Source organism: Triturus cristatus, chromosome 6, assembly GCF_964204655.1.
Source record: "Triturus cristatus chromosome 6, aTriCri1.1, whole genome shotgun sequence".
NCBI classification, from domain to species: Eukaryota; Metazoa; Chordata; class Amphibia; order Caudata; family Salamandridae; genus Triturus; species Triturus cristatus.
Genome location: NC_140589.1, coordinates 957,464,354 through 957,484,754, shown reverse-complemented (window position 1 = coordinate 957,484,754; position 20,401 = coordinate 957,464,354). Strand labels below are relative to the sequence as shown.

The 20,401-nt window shown below is 46.0% G+C and overlaps 1 protein-coding gene across 1 annotated transcript in view; it reads right to left on the bottom strand.

Annotated features, from left to right (window-relative positions):
* Window positions 1-2,192: 2,192 nt before the first annotated feature.
* The window catches only part of VTA1 (vesicle trafficking 1), a 341,069-nt gene continuing 322,860 nt past the window's right edge, over window positions 2,193-20,401 (bottom strand). The window contains exon 8 of the mRNA XM_085611654.1: window positions 2,193-2,703. Within this exon, the coding sequence (XP_085467780.1) occupies window positions 2,558-2,703 (146 nt within the window). The 3' untranslated portion in view covers window positions 2,193-2,557. The remainder of the gene's footprint in view (window positions 2,704-20,401) is intronic.

Sequence of the window (20,401 nt, the reverse complement as noted above, 5' to 3'; positions counted from 1 at the left end):
CAATCCCTCTGATGCAACCACCTTGCGGAGCCATCTCAACAGGTACTGGATCATATTATTACCTTCCACTCCTTCCGGCAAACACAGGACTCTCACATTAGTCCTTCGGTTCCGTCCCTCTGCGTCCTCAGCCCTCCACTCCAGAACAGCAACTCTAGTGGACAATTCCCCCATCTGGGTGGTCAAAGACTGTTGCGCCGGGGCAATGACTGCCAGGGAGGATTCGGTCTGCTTGACCCTGTTCGCCAGCTTCGCATGTTCTGTCCTCAACAGACCCACACCTACTGCCACGATGCTGATGTCCTGGTGCAGCGTCAACTTGGTATCAGCAATGGCTGCTAGTGTTTTAGCCAATTGCTGTTGGACAGGGACGTCTGAGGTCTCACTCTCTGACTCCTTATGTACCTGGTCAGGTGCCGTATCTCGTGGTCTGGAGGGGACCCCATCAGCTTCCGTCTGGTTTTCCCCATCGCCAACGGAATAGGATATCCAACTGAGTATCTGGTTCGCCCCTCTCTATGCGGTCAGGGGGCAGCCGCCAGAGTGCCAGCCACCCATCCCTCCAGTGCACAGTCACAGAGGTCCTATGCAGCGGGTGATTTGTCACTGCACCCTGCGCCCCTCCGGAATACCCCTCACCATTAAAATATGTTGCCAGGGTCTTCTGGGCTGCCACACTTGTGCACTACTCCCTTGTCCTATATTCGTGGTGCCGAGGTCCAGACCTCAAAACCAGGTCCCCAAGAATCAGTGAAATCAGATCGCAAAGACGGCGGGGGCCACACAGTTCTGCCTCACCTCTTTTATGCCCCTGTGTCAGGATCGTAACTCGTAGTTCCAGCCAGGGACCCCACACAGCACCAAGCTGAAGGCAGCACTACACTCCCCTGCCCAGCCGCGAATCGCCACCGGGTGGAGCACGCGCCTCTTCCATGTCCAGCGTTGTATATGCCAGCCCAGAAATATACGGTCGGCCTCCTGGCCTCTAGGGCCACAAGTAGCTTGCACAGACCCCCCAGACCTCAAGTTAGGGCTCAGGTTGCCGCTGCTGCGCTCCGCTGTGGGCCAGCCCCAGTCCCACACCGCAATTCCACTGCGTCCTTCAGGCACGGCACGACGAAGCGCCCAGCCCGCTCAGCCTGCCAGAGCTTCTCTGGCGTCACCAATTCTCCCAACCAGCCAGGGGACGCCAGCCGCCGCGGGACCCCCTTCACTGCAGCCAGGCACTCTTCGCCTAAGTCCACAGGCACAGGCGGGGTGCAGCCCGCAACAGTTCAGCCAGCCCAATACTGTTGCACTTTAGGGCCACACCACAGGCCTCAGGCCCCTGTTGGCACACCCCAGGCTGCCATCCACCTCAGGCAGGGACGTGCTGAGGCCCGTGCCCCGGCCAGGTCCGCTACTTCACTTCGCAGTCAGAGAAAGCCGCAGGCCACCATTTTGCCCATGTCGCGATAGCCTGTGTCCCTGCCCCACACGGGAGCATAGCTCAGTGGGGGGGAAGAATCGGCCTCAGCGTCCTCCTTCAAGCGGGCAGACTGCCCAGTTGTCCTCGCCTCTCCTCGGGTACTCAGGCGTGTGGCGGCAGCTCGATGCCTCCTGGCACACTCAGGACCTAACCTCCCCTTGACGCGCACACCGCTGTGCGTCGCTCGGAGCACCCGGCTGGGACAGTGGTGTTTCCTCGGAGCCGGCCAGTGACGGTCTCCAGCAGGGGGACGAGGCACCAGCATCACTCCGCGCCTCAGTGACCATCGACCATCCGTTTACTCGTCCCCAAGGACCGGCCGCAGTTCCGCTCCTCCTCCTCCGCTACGGGAGCGACTCAGACCGCCATTTTGCCTTAGCCTTGGCGATATACATGCCGTCCCGAAGTCAATCGCCTCACATCCCCGGGCCTCCAATCGGCGTAAACAGGGTCTCAGCTACCTCCAGCTGGTCGGGCACTCTGCAGCACGCCCCCAGGCCCTGGTGGACACCATAATACTCAGGATAATCGGCCCGGCTGGCGCGGAGGTCTCGGCTCACGCGTCCGCCATTGTTGGCTTCTAAGCCACGCCCGTTTCGAGATAGATTCTCAATGTCGTTTAGGTTACTAATGCAAACTCCTCTACTGTGAAGTAATTGATTAAAAAATATCCCTAAGGTTAGTTTACTAAACAATTTGAAATTACAAACTTAGACTCAAAATGTAACAGATTTATTAATTTTATTTTGTCAAGGCTGAAAGGGGATATTAACAATTCTTTACACCTGTAAATAATGTTGCCAACATAAAAGAAGTGTACTTTTTCGATCCCTGCTTTGGAGGTTATCGGCAACTTAATTTGACAAACCCAGGTCATCCCTGTGGTACTGGTGCACAGTACCAGAAACGGTAGGGAAAGGGGAAGCAGGTGGAGCGTTGATCAGTGCTTCGGCGACTGTCCGACATGGAGGGAGGCTGTTTCGGGACAAGATGGTCCCCATTAAAAAGTTTTCGTCTTACAAACTGAAGGCATAATAGACGGGCTTTCTCTTTCTTTAGGGCCGGACACACATTTATTTGAAAAAGGTTTCACTCTCTTCCTGTGGTGAGTAACTTGAGGGCCTTCTGCAGGTTCTGCACAGCGGTGTTGACGTCTTCGTACTGCAGTGCACTGCCGGCATACTTGCAATACTTCTGCGCTCGGGTGTAGTCTTCTGGAGTCAGCCGGACATCTCCTGTGGGAAGATTAACATGAGAAAAAGTTACAAAAGAAACGGGGTCGGATTAGGACAATTATTTAGTACCATTTTATTTTAATTAAACCTTTAGTTACATGATCTCGTTTTAGGCAATCTAGTCAATACCTACGATCTACCTGGCCAGTAACTTATTATTTCGTTTTTACTCTAAATAAAAGTTGTCCATGGTTTTTTTCAATGGCACTATCCACTCACAAGACCGCTTTTAAACAGGTTTCTGATTCCACTGAGTGCCTGTCACAGGTAAGTGAATACCTTTGAGAACAGCTGGTCCTTTTAATGCTGATGTCTGAACTAAGCTTTTAACCTACAGTAAACCGTCGACCGTAGTGTTATTTTCTGCATGGAGCAGTGACAATGGCCCTCCTTGACTGGCATCCCCCATACCAAGGCACGGCTTCAGTTGTCACTGGTATACACTCCTGTAGGTATACCAATGCTTTCATATAACTAGTTGGGAATGCGTAACAGTGGTTTGGCAGATAATTAGAGCATACCCAGGGTGACTTTGTGATGTTGTTATGTTAACAGGATTTATGCAGTGCATAGCTACTCAGGGGGTATTCCGGCACTAGATCAGGAAGCCTGCACCCACAATGATTGTTATATAGATTGTTGAAAGATCCATGTCTTTAGTTTCTTCTTAAAGATGTAAAGATCGATTATGGAACGCAGTTCCAGAGGGAGTTTATTTCGTGTGACAGGCCCAAGATAGGAAAAAGGATCTGCCTCCTGTTGTGGCCTGCCGAATTTTGGGAACTCTCGTCAGACGCTCATAGGAACGTACATTTCTGGATGGGACATATTCATGAGTCCTCTCTCTCAGGTATCCATCTCCTGAAGCAGGCAAAGCTTTGTGAACAAGGACCATAGGCTTAAAAATGATCCTTTTTTTATGGGAAGCCAGTGAAGAGCTCCCAGATGTGAGGACATATGTGTTCTTGGTGGGGGAGATTAAGGAGGATCCATGCAGCTGAATTCTGCACCACCTGGATTCTACCCAGGAGGTAATCAGAGAGACCCATGCAGAGAGCATTTCCATAATCCCATTTAGAGGTTATTAGTGCTTGGACTACTGTTCTCTTAGAATCCTCAGAGATCAGAGATAAAACAAATTCAGAGTCCATAACAGCCCAAAACAAGAGCCTGTCAGAGCCTGAATCTGTGAGTGGAAAAAAAGGGCATTGTCGAACTTAATACTCAGGTTTTTTACAGTACACGATTGGGGGCCCGTTAGGAGGGCGTCCTTTGGCCAATATGTGCTATGCCAAGCACAGGAAGAAGTGGCTACACTGGCTGCCTCAGTTCAGGGCCTAGTCAGTCCTTCGTGTAGCACAATGTGCAGCCCACCTTCAGCTACCGGTTCCCACACCTAAATCAAATATGGGGTCCCCAGGCAAGGGTGAAACCAGTGTCTGATAGTGTCCCTGCGTCGTTAGTAAACTTCCACATTTGGGACTTTAGGTCCTCCCACATACAGCAACATAAGCATCTACCATCGTATACAGGACTGTTTACCACCCCAGAACAGCTTGCAGAGTAGTGATCAAATTGCATTGAACGGATCTTTATCAAGGGGACTGGGATATTTATCAACACACATAGAATTTTGGAGAAGACTATCCTAGCCTCTTGATAAGTGAAATCAAAAGTGGGGGTTTCATTCACACTTCAACATGACATTTCAGTTTCTCATGACTGCACAGTACGTTTGGGCAAATTGTGGTTTCAGGCTCCGTGGGCAGGTATTCCAAGGTATGTGACAGAAAAGATAATGTTACGAATATTTCACAAATGTGTAAATTTATCACTGATTTGCCTTACTGAATGTCACCATAAGAACATCCTTAGGTATTGCTTTATTATCACACAATTCAATTTCTGGTTTCATTTTCACACCATTTTGCATAAGGACACATACACCAGTCTCTTGACATGGAGCCGCCATCAATGCAACCATCTCCTACTGAATGCAAATAGCTGTGCATTCCATTTAAGTTGAATGAAGCGGTGCGGTGAATCATATGTGATGCTTGCACTGTGTGTACTTTACCTTGTGTTTAGATTGTTTCAAGCCCTGCAATAGTCCATCACCCACAAACCAGTTCAAAACAAACAAAGCTCCTGTTCTATGGCAGTTTTCAGCATAAAACAATTGAAGAGCAAAGGCCCACGGCCACTTGATGTTTTATAGAGCACATCGTTACTCCAAAGTGATTCCTAAAGCGCAGACAGGAACATCACAATATGGAACCCTGACGAGAGATAATACAATCTAATTTCAGAAGAAACTGGTTTTTAAACGGTTTCTGAATTTCAAAATGTAATGACTGTGGAATGAGCCGCTAAGAAAGGGGAAGAGAGTTTCAAATGCTAGAGGCCAGATAGGAGATTTCTCTCCCATTACAGTAAGTCGCTCCTTGAGGGCTGAAGGAGATCCAGAGAAGAGCTAGGATTTCTGGCTGGGCTGTAGAGGAAAAGTCAGAACTGAAGAAAAGCAGACCCAGTAACTAACTGAACTGAAAAGTCACTAGCAGGACTTGAATATTTTTAGCATCTGAAATCCCCTGACTGACTGTTTGAGATAGGTTCCCTACCCTAGAGCTTAAACAAAAAAAAATAGCGGGCTTACAAATGTTGAACCAGCTGACGCCCATGATAAAGACATTTAAAGATGCTAAAGTACAGGGCAATTCCATAATCGAGAAATTCCGCTAATTGAGTTATGGAATAGAAAAGTTTTTTTCAGTGTCTTGTGTGACAGTAACCAGTTTGCTAGAAAAGGCACTCTAAACATTTTATTGCATTTTTAACAAATTCCACAACACATTTGTTAGGACTGGAGTTTCAATACATACGGTACTGGTGTAAAGTATCATCCTTCACCCTTCAATCACACTGTCGCACTCTATCAGGGACATATTAACAATCCGCACTGTCTGACATAGCTGGAACACCTCTCTATATCACACGCAAATCAACCACATTAATATATGGATACATCTTAGTGCCTCCTCTTATCCCTCAATCAACCACCACCTTTTCACTGAAATTCCCGAGTTCTTTACTGGTGGAGGATTCTGCCCCCATTCCAGAAGGAATTTCCATGGCCCGGGTCTTTGGGAGGGCCTTGGGTCTGACTGGGACAGAAAATAGGCCTGGGCACCAAAATAAAAAGTGGCCCCCATTAGTGAATCAAAGACCTTAAAACCGTGGCCCACATTTGCTAATTGAAGCAGTTTTGAACTTGTAAAGATATGCTGTAAAGAAAAGACATGCTGTACAGGTGCTCTGAAGGGTATGGAAGACTGCATGCCTTTGGGTGGGAGGGAGTTGAAAGCATGGTTCTTAAAACTAATATTTCCAACATGCAGCAGATCACACATGCATCAGGGCAACCTTGTGACTGGCAGATGGTGCGTTACAATTAGCACGGGGTATATATTGTTAACAAAGACAGATGCAATGTGACATATAAACTTTAAAAATGTTGTGGGCTACTTCTGGACATCTTCATATGAAACTGCGCCTACCAAGATTTGATATTTATCTACAGTGGTTGGAATCAGATTTGTTGGTGCTCTCAAAATCCATTAATACCACACCCATAAGCGGTGTACTAAAAACACACACAAATGCAGTTAACTGTACAGCACATATGCGATGTTAGATTTTCACATACAGCCAAATTATAGCATTTATCTGTAGACTATCAAAACTCTGACGCTGAAAGGGTACATGTGCATCACATTAAAACTACGCAGTGAATATAAAAGGACCACAACCAAATTAAATCAAAACAAGCAAATGTAAGTTACAGATCATAAAGCCTATCGTAAGCAATGATCAGAAGGCATTCCTAGGATAGCTTCTGAATGTCCCAGAGATGGTTTTAGCAAGCCAGACTAGCCTGCGACCTAAAAAAGGGTGTGGAAGACAGAAGAAAAAAAAAAGGCTAGGAGAGTGAAAGAAATAGCGATGGAGAGGAGAGATAAGTGAGCCAGAGGGAGTGAAGAAAATGATGTACCAAGAAGCGAAAAACCCAAAAGCAGAAAACTAAAAGCTTACAGTTGCAGTGTAACAAAGGCTTTACAATAAAAAAAAGTCCTCCCAACCGGAAAAAAAAATTGTATTACTAAATTCAGTGCCAATGCTATATATACCTTATTAAAAATGGGACAGCGCTAGGCAAGAAGGGGGGGCACATCTCATATGCATAGTGCAGCATGGATATCTACTATACCCTCAGCTATAGGTTGTGGTACTCTCTTTCACTATCAGTTCCTCAATATGTAACCATGTTTTTTTCCCATTATGTTGGGGAAAGTCACCTTTGTGGCCCATCTGAGGATGGATCGGAAATGATTAAGGACATTCCAGCCACGTCGCTTACCGTGCACATGCGACTCACGGAAGTCAAAATTAGAAACGTCCATCAGGAATCAAGCAAACAGTCCTTACAAACATGCGTCATGGTAGGGTGGTTTACATAAATACTTAATGCTGCTTTAGCCGTACATATAGATAATAGGCATACTTCGATGCTGAAATTCATTATTTCATTTTGAAACCATATACTGTCCTGGTGTGTCCTGCCTCTGGTGATGAGGGGGGTACCGGGGGAGGGGCGTGGGTGTAGACAAGGGTGCACATAAGGACGCAACTACCCTTAAATGTGGGTAAACAAGGGTGCGAGTACCCATATGTGCACACAAGCATATTGATACCCTTACACGAGAGTGCACTAGGGAAGGCGCACTAGAGTGTATATAAAGTGTTTGTGACCCTAGCCAAATATGTGCCACAAGTGATTCTGGCCCTAGACGGTGCAACAACGGCGAATATGACGTAGGCTTCACCCCTTTTCAACCTTGGAACACGCAACACAGGAAAATCCACGCTCAATATGAACCCCGCCCAACTGTTGCATCAATCAAATTCCTAGTCAGTTACGAAATTGTATACGGCACACCACCTAATGACTGCTGAACGCGGGGCTTTCTGTGAATAAATACGCAGAACTGGTCAGTCATCAGAGCAATAGGCTAACCAGTAAATCCTTTTAAAGGTGCCTCGATGACATCGTGTACCATAAAAAATTCGAATAAACATTTATGTACTAATGTTTCCAAATTCTAGCCCCTGTTTCAGCGTGTTCAAGAATAAAATAAAAAGCCCTGCAGATCGTTCACAAGACTGCTAAGGCTGCAATTTGCTCCCCCAGCGGGCCAAAGGCATGGTTTCTCGACCAAGTGGTGTCTGTGACTTGCAGAGCTGCAGACACAGACAAGGGGTTATTCCTGGCAAGGTTTCCCATAAACAGGAGTTACAAGGCTGGGAAAGCAAGCACGTCCGTGAAAGCGCACTCTGCAGACACAGACAAGGGGTTATTCCTGGCACGGTTTCCCAGAAACCGGAGTTACAAGGCTGAGAAAACAAGCACGTCCGTAAAAGCGCACTCTTGTGGAGTTGGGGTGTGTCCCTTGCCCGGGGTGGAGGGGACGTGCCTTCTAATGAAAGCGGCAAGGAAACCTGACCCAAAACAGATGGCCCCTGTGCGCCGCTGCTGGCTCCCGAGAGCAAAATGCTCTGGGAGTAAACATTTCCTGAAAAACTGGGACATCCACACGCCTTTGGCCAATTGCATGCTAAAGCCAGACGCTAAGGCCAATAACGTGTGAGCACCACACGCACGAGCTTGTAGAAAAGCTGAAGTGATTCAAAGAGGCCGATTTCCTAGAGCAACGCATGCACGCTGCGCTAGGCTTGACCTAAAAATGGGAGAGGTACCTTATTGTTAAGAAAAGGGACATGGTCACAAAGTAGATTAACCAATACAAAATATCTCCCTTTCCTTAGCACACATTCATTGACTCATATCAACCAGAAATAACTACTATGTGACTTCTGGTTAGAAGAAAGAATCCAGATTTATTGCACTTTTTTTTTCATATGTAAAAATATAATACAATATATATCGTACTGAATTGTGCTGAATTTAAAAAAGACGGCCTTACTTGTGTCAGATTCTCTAAGATATAATTTCCTCACAGATATAACCACTGATTTTCAGTTTAATTCTCAATTATCTGATCATTCCATAACATAGTATTAAAATACATCAATAATTTAAAAAACAATAATAAAAGACTCAAATATTCAATATCAAATTACACCCAAATTATAGCTTAAAAATGAGCTATAATTTGGATATAATGTGATATTGAATATTCCTTCACATTTACAGAGTGTTTTTTTAATTTTCTATGTTGTGGCGGACCACTTGAGTATGCTTCCCGGACCACTGGGATCACTGTACCACAAGTTATGAACCACTGCTGCAGGAAACCCAAGGAACCAGTTACCACTAATACTCGGTCCTGACACCCTGCCTACACAGGAAAATAGACAAAGGCCCAAAGTCTGAAGGCGAAGCAAAAGTGAAACCAGATTCGGTCTCACCGCGAAGAGGAATGCTAATACCTCTCATCGCCTGCATAGATGGCTGCCCTTATGAAAAAAACACAATAATTATATAGGGGGTCTGGTAAAAAGAAATGTGCATCATAGTACCTATGTCACTACAGGGAGCTAGTCATCTGAGTGACGGTCTAATTTCTCTACTATTTTCCTACTGTCAAACTGTGTGTTCTCTGTACTGCGGCTTCAGTCTTCCTTGGAAAACACAGAGAATAAACCCCACAAGCCCTTGGACATCTGACATGAGCACCCAGCTCCAAGTCGGAACAACCCCAACCTTACCTTACCTTACTATGATGCGGTTTCTGCACTGGGTCTATGCTCTACAGCCTCCTCCTACTTCAGAGAGTCATACAGTCTCTTCATAATTCGAGACGCACGCTGACTCTTCCCAATTCAGAAAGGCATAAAGACTCTTTAAAATTTGGAGAGGCACACAGGCTCTTCGAAATTCAGAGGGGCATACAGACTATTCCTAATTTGTGAGGCATGAAGACAATTTCAAATTTGGAAAGGCATACACACACTTCCAAATCTTAGAGGCATACAGACTATCTAATTCAAAGAGGCATACATATTCGTCCTCATTTGGAGAAGCATACAGGCTCTTCCTCATTCGGAGAGGGTTACACGCTCCTCTTCATTTAACAGGCGTCCAGACTCTTCCTCATTGGGAGAGCCTTCCAGACTCTTCCTCATTGGGAGAGCCGACCAGACTCTTCCTCATCGGGAGAGCCGACCAGACTCTTCCTCATCGGGAGAGCCGACCAGACTCTTCCTCATCGGGAGAGCCGACCAGACTCTTCCTCATCGGGAGAGCCGACCAGACTCTTCCTCATCGGGAGAGCCGACCAGACTCTTCCTCATCGGGAGAGCCGACCAGACTCTTCCTCATCGGGAGAGCCGACCAGACTCTTCCTCATCGGGAGAGCCGACCAGACTCTTCCTCATCGGGAGAGCCGACCAGACTCTTCCTCATCGGGAGAGCCGACCAGACTCTTCCTCATTGGGAGAGCCGACCAGACTCTTCCTCATTGGGAGAGCCGACCAGACTCTTCCTCATTGGGAGAGCCGACCAGACTCTTCCTCATTGGGAGAGCCGACCAGACTCTGCCTCATTGGGAGAGCCGACCAGACTCTGCCTCATTGGGAGAGCCGACCAGACTCTTCCTCATTGGGAGAGCTGACCAGACTCTTCCTCAGTCAGAGAGGTGACCAGACTCTTCCTCATTCGGAGAGGCGACCAGACTCTTCCTCATTCGGAGAGGCGACCAGACTCTTCCTCATTCGGAGAGGCGACCAGACTCTTCCTCTTTCAGAGAGCAGTACATACTCTTCCTCTTTCAGAGAGGAGTACATACTCTTCCTCTTTCAGAGAGGCGTACAGATTCAGAGAGGCGTACAGACTCTTCCTCTTTAAGAGAGGCGTACAGACTCTTCCTCTTTAAGAGAGGCGTACAGACTCTTCCTCCTCCCGAGAGGCCTACAGACTCTTCCTCCTTCTGAGAGGCATACAAACTCTTCCTCCTTCCGAGAGGCGTACAGACTCTTCCTCATTCGAAGAGGCGTACAGACTCTTCCTCATTCGAAGAGGCGTACAGACTCTTCCTCATTCTGAGAGGCGTACAGACTCTTCCTCATTCTGAGAGGCGTATAGACTCTTCCTCATTCGGAGAGGCGTACAGACTCTTCCTCATTCGGAGAGGCGTACAGACTCTTCCTCATTTGGAGAGGCGTACAAACTTCCTCATTCAGGGGGAGTACAACTCTTCCTCACTCGGAGGGGGTACAGACTCTTCCTCATTCGGAAGGCGTACAGACTCTTCCTCAATCATAGAGGCATACAGACCCTTCCTCACTCATAGAGGCGTACAGACTCTTCCTCATTCATAGAGGCGTACAGACTCTTCCTCATTCATAGAGGCGGACAGACTCTTCCTCATTCATAGAGGCGGACAGACTCTTCCTCATTCATAGAGGCGGACAGACCCTTCCTCATTCATAGAGGCGGACAGACCCTTCCTCATTCATAGAGGCGGATAGACCCTTCCTCATTCATAGAGGCGTACAGACTCTTCTTCATTCATAGAGGTGTACAGACTCTTCCTCAGTCATAGAGGAGTACAGACTCTTCCTCATTCATAGAGGAGTACAGATTCTTCCTCATTCATATAGGAGTACAGACTCTTCCTCATTCCTAGAGAAGTACAGGCTCTTCCTCATTCGGAGAGAAGTACATACTCTTTCTAATTCAGAGTGTATAGTGCTTTAAGTACTTCTTAGCTCTTTCCTGACAACTATCAATGGACCAAGCATGCATGTTACAATTTGCACTCTGGTGCAAACTTGATTATTCAACTGTTCTAAGCATGCATAAATGATACTTGTGCACACCACATATCTAGGAAGATCCCACTGCTAGACTATCACATGGATTTTTCTAAAGAATAATCATGTCTTGCACTAGTTTGCTGTTCTTTCTCACCTTTTTGAGGTGCAGATCCTGCATGGCCACTGGCAACCGCAACTGTAGACAATGCCACTTGATATGAGTGGAGCACAGGCAGACACTCATCGTTGCCTAATGGTGCCATGATGATGCTTGGCATATTGTTCACAGTGCTCGAATCAGTAACTGCTGCTACGGGGCAATAGTGTTGGGGCGAGGAGGTTTAAAAAACAAAAGGGGGAAAAAAAGAAAATTTAACATACCTTCCCAGAGGCCGCCTCTCCTCTGTCCTTCTGTCCACAACACAGGAAACACGAATCACCCAGGCTCCCAGACTCCCCTAGCCAATCACGACACTGCTGTCACCAGCATGACAGCAGCGTTGTGATTGTTCTGAGCGCCGTGGCTTGGCACTCAGACAGGGGCTGGGAGGCTGTGCATGTTCTCCACCCAAGCTGTGCAATACAGCCGGGTGGAGAACATGCTAAGTGAGCATGACTGTCGGGCTGGCCCAAGACGGGCGGCCAAACTCTCATGCGCACTTAGAAAGTGCCCACTATTCCTCCTCCTGCTCTGTGGGCAGCCAAGTCCCACCCCTATAGACCCACTAGGGACAAATAAAATGATAACATTGTGGTATTATCATTTTATTTTTTCTGTAGGGTGAACCTCCTCTGCCTTAGAGGGGGAGCCACCGCTGGCTGGAACAGGAACTACAAGTAAGAGCACAACATCGCTGCTTGTGGTGCTCCTCTGGCAAATTCTCTTTAAGAAGCACCGCACAGCTGAAAGGGTGTGCTTTTTTAGCTTTTAGCCCAAAATGTTCGCCCAAGTCGTTACAAATAGTTGAACTCCCGCAAAAAGTTCCTTCTGGTTTGCTTCTTTGCTTTGGCATACTTTTAATACTTATTACAGCGTCAGTCTTCCTTCATGCAGAGTCATAGCTGGAGACAAGCCTCTTTCTAAAGGATCTGATGCAGGCACGGTTATAGCAGACTGCACGTGATTGTGCCACAACTTAATCTGTGTGTGTAATGGACACAGTCACTTAATTCCCGACACTGTCAGTCTTTATTTAAAAAGCGTTTTATTTATTACAACAGTCACTAAAACGGATTTCCTTATGCAGTGAAGGTGCATATTTGGGGGAGAGGAGTAGAGTCAATGTTACAACTGCAAATCTATCTAGTGGAATTCATGAAAATGTTTGTTCTGTGTTGTAGAAATGATTATGCTGTGAGCACAGTAGTTCTTTTTTTTTTTAATAAACTATTTTATCGATTTTAGCCATGAAAACAAAAACCAGCAGTTCAGCACATTACAGTAGGAACGACAATTCCCGAACAGTTACATGATTAATCTCGTGTCACACAACCCCACGAAATCTTACAAGATACAGACAGTCGGCGACAAAAATGTAAGCATAATACCCATCCACGTGGGTCCCGTGCTCTCCATGCCACTGGAGTCAAGCTATCCTGGCTGATGAGGGCTGAAAGCCCGAAACCACTCCTAGGATGCTTGTTTCCAGTCCAGGGAGGACCTGGCATGGCAGTTCGGGCTGGACTGTTTCCATTGGGCGCAGGGTCAAGACTGATTTGCATATGGCTGGGCCCAAATTGGAATGGCATGGTGAGCAACAAAACAATGGATTTAGGCCCAGATCTCTGTACTGGGGTGAATGTATGACATTGTTCTGCATTCTGTCCATCAATTGCGTTTTTTGCATTTGTCACCCCGAGTGGGACGGGTATGCCCAGACGTGGGTCCCGTGCTCTCCATGCCACTGGAGTCAAGCTATCCTGGCTGATGAGGATTGAAAGCCCGAAACCAGTCCTAGGATACTTGTTTCCAGTCCAGGGTGGACCTGGCCTGGCAGTTCGGGCTGGACTGTTCCCATTGGGCGCAGGGTCAAGACTGATTTGCATATGGCTGGGTCCAAACTAGAATGGCATGGTGAGCAAAAAAACGATGGATTTAGGCCCAGATCTCTGTACTGGGGTGAATGTATGACATTGTTCTGCATTCTGTCCATCAATTGTTGTTTTTGCATTTCTCACCCCGAGTGGGACGGGTATGCCCAGACGTGGGTCCCGTGCTCTCTATGCCACTGGAGTCAAGCTGTCCTGGCTGATGAGGGCTGAAAGCCTGAAACCGTTCCTAGGATGCTTGTTTCCAGTCCACGGAGGACCTGGCCTGGCAATTGATACCACTCCTGCTGACTACACCATGACTAGAGACCATTTTAGGGGTCCCATCAGAAGTTTATGGTGAGCCTTATGGCTTTAAGCAGGGTCTCTAGAATAATTTTTTAACAGTATTAATTCATTATTCTGTCAACTTTCAACTTGGTAACACTGTCTGGGCATTGGCTGCACCCCATTAGCACTAGTTTAACACCCAAATATAGCAATAAGCAAAAGAAAGATTATTAGACCAGCTTTGCAAAGGGCCTTCCACTGGGCAGCAATAAGTGTCATAGCATTGAATCGTTTGGGCTAGAAATGTTTTTTAAAAAGTTAAAATCTGTAGATTATGTGGTTGATGATGGAATATGTAGCAAATCCAAAACTATGCGAAAATCACATTATTCAATGGCCCTGGCTATAAATGTATGTGATATGTTGTTTAACCCATTGACACTGACATGATTCATTATTAGGTCCACTCCTCAATGGGGATTCAACATTCAGTAGAGTATGAAATGTCAGTTGGACTGTAAGATAGTAAGTATTGCTGAAGTCTTTCCTACCTCCCTAGCCGTCAAGCCTAGTCCTAATATGCCCATGTGTATGTAGCTACACCTACAGTCTGTCGTTGTTATGACCCCCATAACTAAAGCTATATGCCGGTGGATTAAAAGCCTTCAATGGGACTTCCCCTACGAGTCTAAAACCAAATGGACATATATTAGAAGCACAAGGTATCACCAAGTGTTGACATGTTCTGGCACGGTTTGCTGCTAATGTGGGTTCAAACGAGGCCTGGGTGATATTTAAATTATGCGGGTGTAATTTCGGGAATTTCACGCTACACTTGTTACGAGAAATTCCCTTCATGCTGCCATGTCAATTAATTACGCAATTATTCAGCTGGTCTTGCCAAAATTACGGCACAGGAACAATTTGAAGAACCAGCACGCGACTGTCTGTTGTTCGCACCACTTGTGTTTCTTGCACCATCTTTAGCATGAAATTCCTCCTTGTGTCAAACATTTGCACAAGGACGCATTTCACGCTATAATATTAGTGCTAGATGACGGACTAGCATTTCGTGTAATTAGGCGTAAACATAGCGCGTGAATTTCGCAAACCCCTAGTTCACATACATTTATCAGGACGTAAGGGGGTCTAGTGATTGATATTCAGTCATATCAAAGGTAAGTTAGGACTTCATTAATTTAGTATTGAAAACGACATCACCTGATTTCGATCCCTGGTGTTGTGAGTAGTGCTTTTTAAAGAAAAATTCTAACATACCTTAATGTCAGCTACTGGACCGTTGCTAGTGTAGTCCCAACATCCATGCTAAATCCACCGTCTAGGGAAGAGACTGTTCACTGCCTTCCCTGTAGTCTGCGTTTGAGCATCCGCACCCATACAATGGAAGGGTTTTGTAGTGTGCGTGAGGTCTGAAGGGATGCACCAGATGTGTTGGGGCAAACCTAGGCATGGAATAGAGCGGAGCAGTGGAGGACAGGCAGTAACTTTCGAGCATCCTTACCATCTGCGAGTAAGAGGCTACTTTTGATGTATTAGGTTGGCTTAGTGTGGGGTATGTGGGCGCCATTTTAGTGTCATCCTCGCATTCTGGAGAGGTCTTCCAAACGTTAACCGAGCAAACGCGTCTAATAAAAAGAATTGTTCATAAGTGAACTGCACATTTTTTTAAACTAAAACTGCTAAGATTTCTCTTCTAGACATATGTAATCAGGGCTTTAAGTGGAATGAAAAAACGAAAGGGTCTCTCAAAGGGGGGTGGCCGATGTAATTAAGGGCATGGCTTAACTATACGCAAGCTAAAAATCTGTGCTTAGCATGGTGCGACTCCCGACTGGTATTTTTCTGCTCGTTATTGCATACAGATATATAATACTGATGCAGCAAGAAACATTACACCTACAACAAGCCAGGGCTATTGGCTTTGCCAATGGTGGTTGTTTGTGTAAGATAAATCGGCAACAACTATGCTTCATTGTATAGAATATTGAAAATGCTTCAGTTCTGAAATGATGAGACTGTGAAAGTACTGTAGTGAGTCTCTTTGAAGTTACCTCAAAAGCAGTGAAGAGTGGAACTGCTTCAGAGGTAAGATTTTTTTTGTCCACCCGGAGGGCAAAAATGCAGAGTCCGATAGAGACCCGGTATGGCACCTGCTTTATAGAACTGTCGGTGCTAAGCACCGGCAAGACCCGGCCCACTTAAAGCTCTGTATGTAATTCAAATGCTAGCATGTATCGGTACTGATGACGGCCATAATTAAATATATTTAGTTTTTAGGTCTCGCCTAGGTAACGCGCATGCGCTGTCCTAGGAGATGACCTTTAGAAATTGGTCAGCTCTTTTCCACACACTCGTGCATGTGGCGGCATCCACCTTGCGAGAGCGAGCAGCGGGGAGCGCAGGGGCCATCTGTTTTTTTCCTAGCTTTCACGTTTGTACTTTTTCGATCTGCGGCGCGTTTAGGGGCCATCTGTTTTTTTTTTCCTAATGTGTTTTAATTTTCACTTTTGTTCTTTTTCGATCAGCGGCGCGTTCAGGGGACATCTGGCTTTTTTCCGAATGTGCTTTAACTTTAACACAGCAGGACGCTCGCCTTCTGGGTCACGCTCTCCTTTTAACTCCCAACTTTCTCTCTGCCTTCTGCGTACATTTATCTTTCTCAGCTCACTTGCTCTTTCTTCTCCACCACCTTCCTCTGCGCCTCATCCCCCTCACTTCTTTACAACTTTTATTTATCATTTTCTACTGTTTACCTTGTAAAATAAATAAACATTCAAAGCATGTTTGTAATATTCAGCGCTCATAAGAAAATTAAGGTAAAGGGGTTATTTGCTGGAAGCCATCTATTAACGAGAGGGGCTGTCAGTTCCCGAACAGTGCAGAGATGTATTCCAGTAATTCATCCCTTGACTTGAGTGAGTTTTAGAGGCAGTGATGCATTAACAGGCTTTCTACATGTCAGCATTCTAGGATGTCTCGAATTTTTTTTCTCCAAAAATGGGGAATCTCATGACCACAGGCAGATGCTCCTTCCCACCTGTTACCATCAGTAGCCGACCTGGACAGGCAAATCATTGCATGGTCGCTGAGCAGTGAATATGGCGAGGTGTAAGATTTATATAATCACATATGACTTGCAGGAGAGGTGTGCATTACAAGCATTTGCGCCTAGTGTAGCTTCCAAGATCATCTGCTATTCTTTAAAGCCCTCTTTGGTCTCCCTGGTCCAGTTTAAAAAAACAGATTTTCCCAGATTGTCTTGGGTGAACTCTGAAAAATAGAGGTTTACTCTGTTACTTACCAGTGTTTGCCCCTGTTCTGCTCTCTTTCCCTCTCTTACCCACACACTCTCTCTCTCTCTCTCTCTTTTTCACTGCCAGTTTACACAGACTGAGTGAAGGACACTTTCATTTCAACTATCTACAAGCATGCATTCACTCCAATTTTCTGGCCTATTTGGTTTTTCTTGGACATGTGTGAGTGGTTGATTTTTGTTCAATCAAAAAATATATATATATTTGAAATGCAGCTGTTGCTTGCTGGAGCACTTCTCTAACCCTATGCAGGTTCTGTTAGTGAAAATGGATGCCCTTTGTTTAAAGGACCATGCACTGTCTTGCGCGAGGCAGTTAAAAGGTTCATAAGTGTGTTAACTAATGGGATGTAATATAGGCATTTAAAAAACAAGCATTGGCATAGCCAATAGGTCTCGCCTTTAGAACTTTATAAGTATTTAGTTATGCAGTACAATATCCTTGGTGCAACAACATTAACTGTTGCATGGCTAAACACTTATAAGTTCCCAAAGGCAAGACCTATTGGCTATGCCAATGCTTGTTTTGTTGATGACGCTAAACATTAACTTTCAGCAGCTTTACAACTAGTCTTTCTTTAGATGTTCTTCCTTCGGAAGAAATGCCTTTGAGACTGGAAGGAGTGCGGTTAATCCCGAAGCAAAAATCACAAAATGTAAAAACGATCAGGTTTTTGAAAAAGGTATAGTCACGTGCGAGTGTTCCAAGGAGGATAGGATGTAAGCCCTTGTTACAAAAAATGGTTGATTCCAATCAGTGCTTAATTTGAGCCAGTGGTTTCCGGTGCTTGGCACCGGCACTTAATTGGTTTCCGGTGCTCGGCACAGGCACTTAATTGTCAACAGTCTACCACATTGTGGCGCTGCTCAACTAATTTAGAGACGAGCAGAACAACGGTTTTTTATGAATACAATATGCATTAAAAGGTACTAATACCTGCCTCCGCAGCCATTCCTTTAGTGTTGGGGACCTGGAATAATCTGAACTGTCGCACTTGCAGCACAGAGAGTTGTTTTGGTACCGTCATTGGTAGCGATGACGGGCAATGAGTAGTCAAAGTTGCAGTGGCCTCCTTGCCACAGCCCTGGCACTTATTACTTTATGAATTTAGCACTGATCTCCATACACAAAGAATTGGTGATTCCAGGGCTTTAAGTGAGCCGGGTCCTGCCGGTGCTGAGTTTTAAAAAGTAGGTGCTAAGACGGGTCTCAGAGTGAAAAAAAATATTTCTGCAGCAGTACCACCCTTCATTGACTGCCTTTGATGTAACGGTTTTCAAAGTTTCATCATGTCAGAACTAGCATTTTCATTATTATATACAACAAAGCCGAAGTTGTTGCTTATTCATCTTATGCAACTAAGAACCATTGGACACATCCAACAGTCCTGACTTCTTTTGGGTGCAATGCTTCTTGTATTCTTGTATTATGCAGAGAAGCAAGCTCAGGTTTTTTTTTTTCTCATTTCCATACACCAATGCACGTCTACAAATGGGATGAATGTTAAGCTAAAGCTATAGATATTTTTTTCTAGGATAAAAGGCATTGAGCACAAAAAGTAAGCCCTCCATAAAAATGTAGACTGACCAGTTCAGTACAGAGGTTCTCTCTACACAGGATCCCAAAAGGCAGAAGGCAAAATAATGGGGGGCTGGGTGGGGGGCTTCATAAAAACGCAACTCTGTACTTTTTTAACTACAATCCGCTTCGAGTACCCATGAGAAATCAAAGTTAGTTTACACGAAACACATTAGTTTCGCGCAATACGTAATTTAGATTTGTAACTTTGCTAAATAATGCAATTAATAAAAATCCCCAGGCTGGAATCCGAAATAGCAAAACGTTAACGCATGACAAATGTTAGACTTCTTGAAATTATCCAGACTCTCTGAATCAAGTCCAAAAATAATATTGGTCTATCAGCTTTAGTCATTGTTGAAAACTGACATTCATGCTCAATCTAAGCCAACTCCTACTGGCCTCGAGCTGTCTTCAGAATGATGGATGTAGAATGTGTAGTGAGAGTAAAAAATGGACTTCGAGTAGGTCTCAATTAACTGACAGAATGCAATACACTTTTAGGTCTGGCCTAGAGGCAGCTTATCCCCCGAAAAAAAACTCGTAATACAACTATATGCATCGTGGTCTTAGCCAATCGGTGCTTAGCGGTTGTGGTGAGGGGATAGCCCCTCCCACTTCCGGTGAACTATCGGTCCACCCTCTTACTCACGACCCCCCCCACGAGGGACGGAGCGTTGAAGCGACCCCCGGTTGTACAGGTTTCCAACCGCCCGTAGGACAGACGGGGCGCCATCGCACCTCAGGGTCCACTGCACAGACTTCCTGGGGATATTAGGCCTCAGCACCCTTTGTGCTCCTGAAGAGGGTACACCTGAGTACCTTTCCGCCTCTGGATCGCCCTGTAACTCCGCCACGGCCCTGGGTGTGGCGACCGTCGCAGCCAGGGCCCCCCTCCAAGGCCGGCATTCCTACTTACATCCTGCTATTTCTAGGGCCTCTCCCCAATCCAGCAAGAAACAGGTCCATGCTTATACTGGACAGATGTACCCCATCGTCCTCTAAACACCCTGTGAATTTGGCATGTAGAACCCATGTCTAATGAAGCCAAATCTCCTCTGCTCAGTGAATTTACGCATAGCGCAGATGAACCTCCTGTGCGCAGGCTCCATCGCCTCCCCCAACCGAGCTCCATGCCACGGGAGCCGGGGGTGATTTCAGACCACTGAAGTTCACCTGTCCCCAACAGGTTGCTAATTTGCACCGTGTGGTCTTCGTGGTCTTCTTCTAGGGTGCATTACTTCACAACATTGACCAGACAATTTCATAGTTCTTTTCAATTTATCCCTGGTGCACATAGTAATGGTGTCACAACAGGTTTGAGGGAATAAATGTATGGTGCCCGTTATTAGACACTGCACCCTTTCGTGAAGTGACAACTTACGCAGCCTACCCTGCTTGCCGAACCTTCAACTGGTCACCGATGCCCGGTCCTTGCTATCCACCTGTGACCCTTGATACTTACACCAGTAATGGTGTCGGACTACAAGATTTTGTGTCACATGTTTCGCTGTAGTCCCTTTGGTGGATCTGCTGGGACCCTTTTGCGTCCCTGCAAATGCTGTGTCACGCACTACGGCGCTTTAATGCCCTTGCCCGTCCCTCAAAGACATCTGACAGCCTGATGCCCC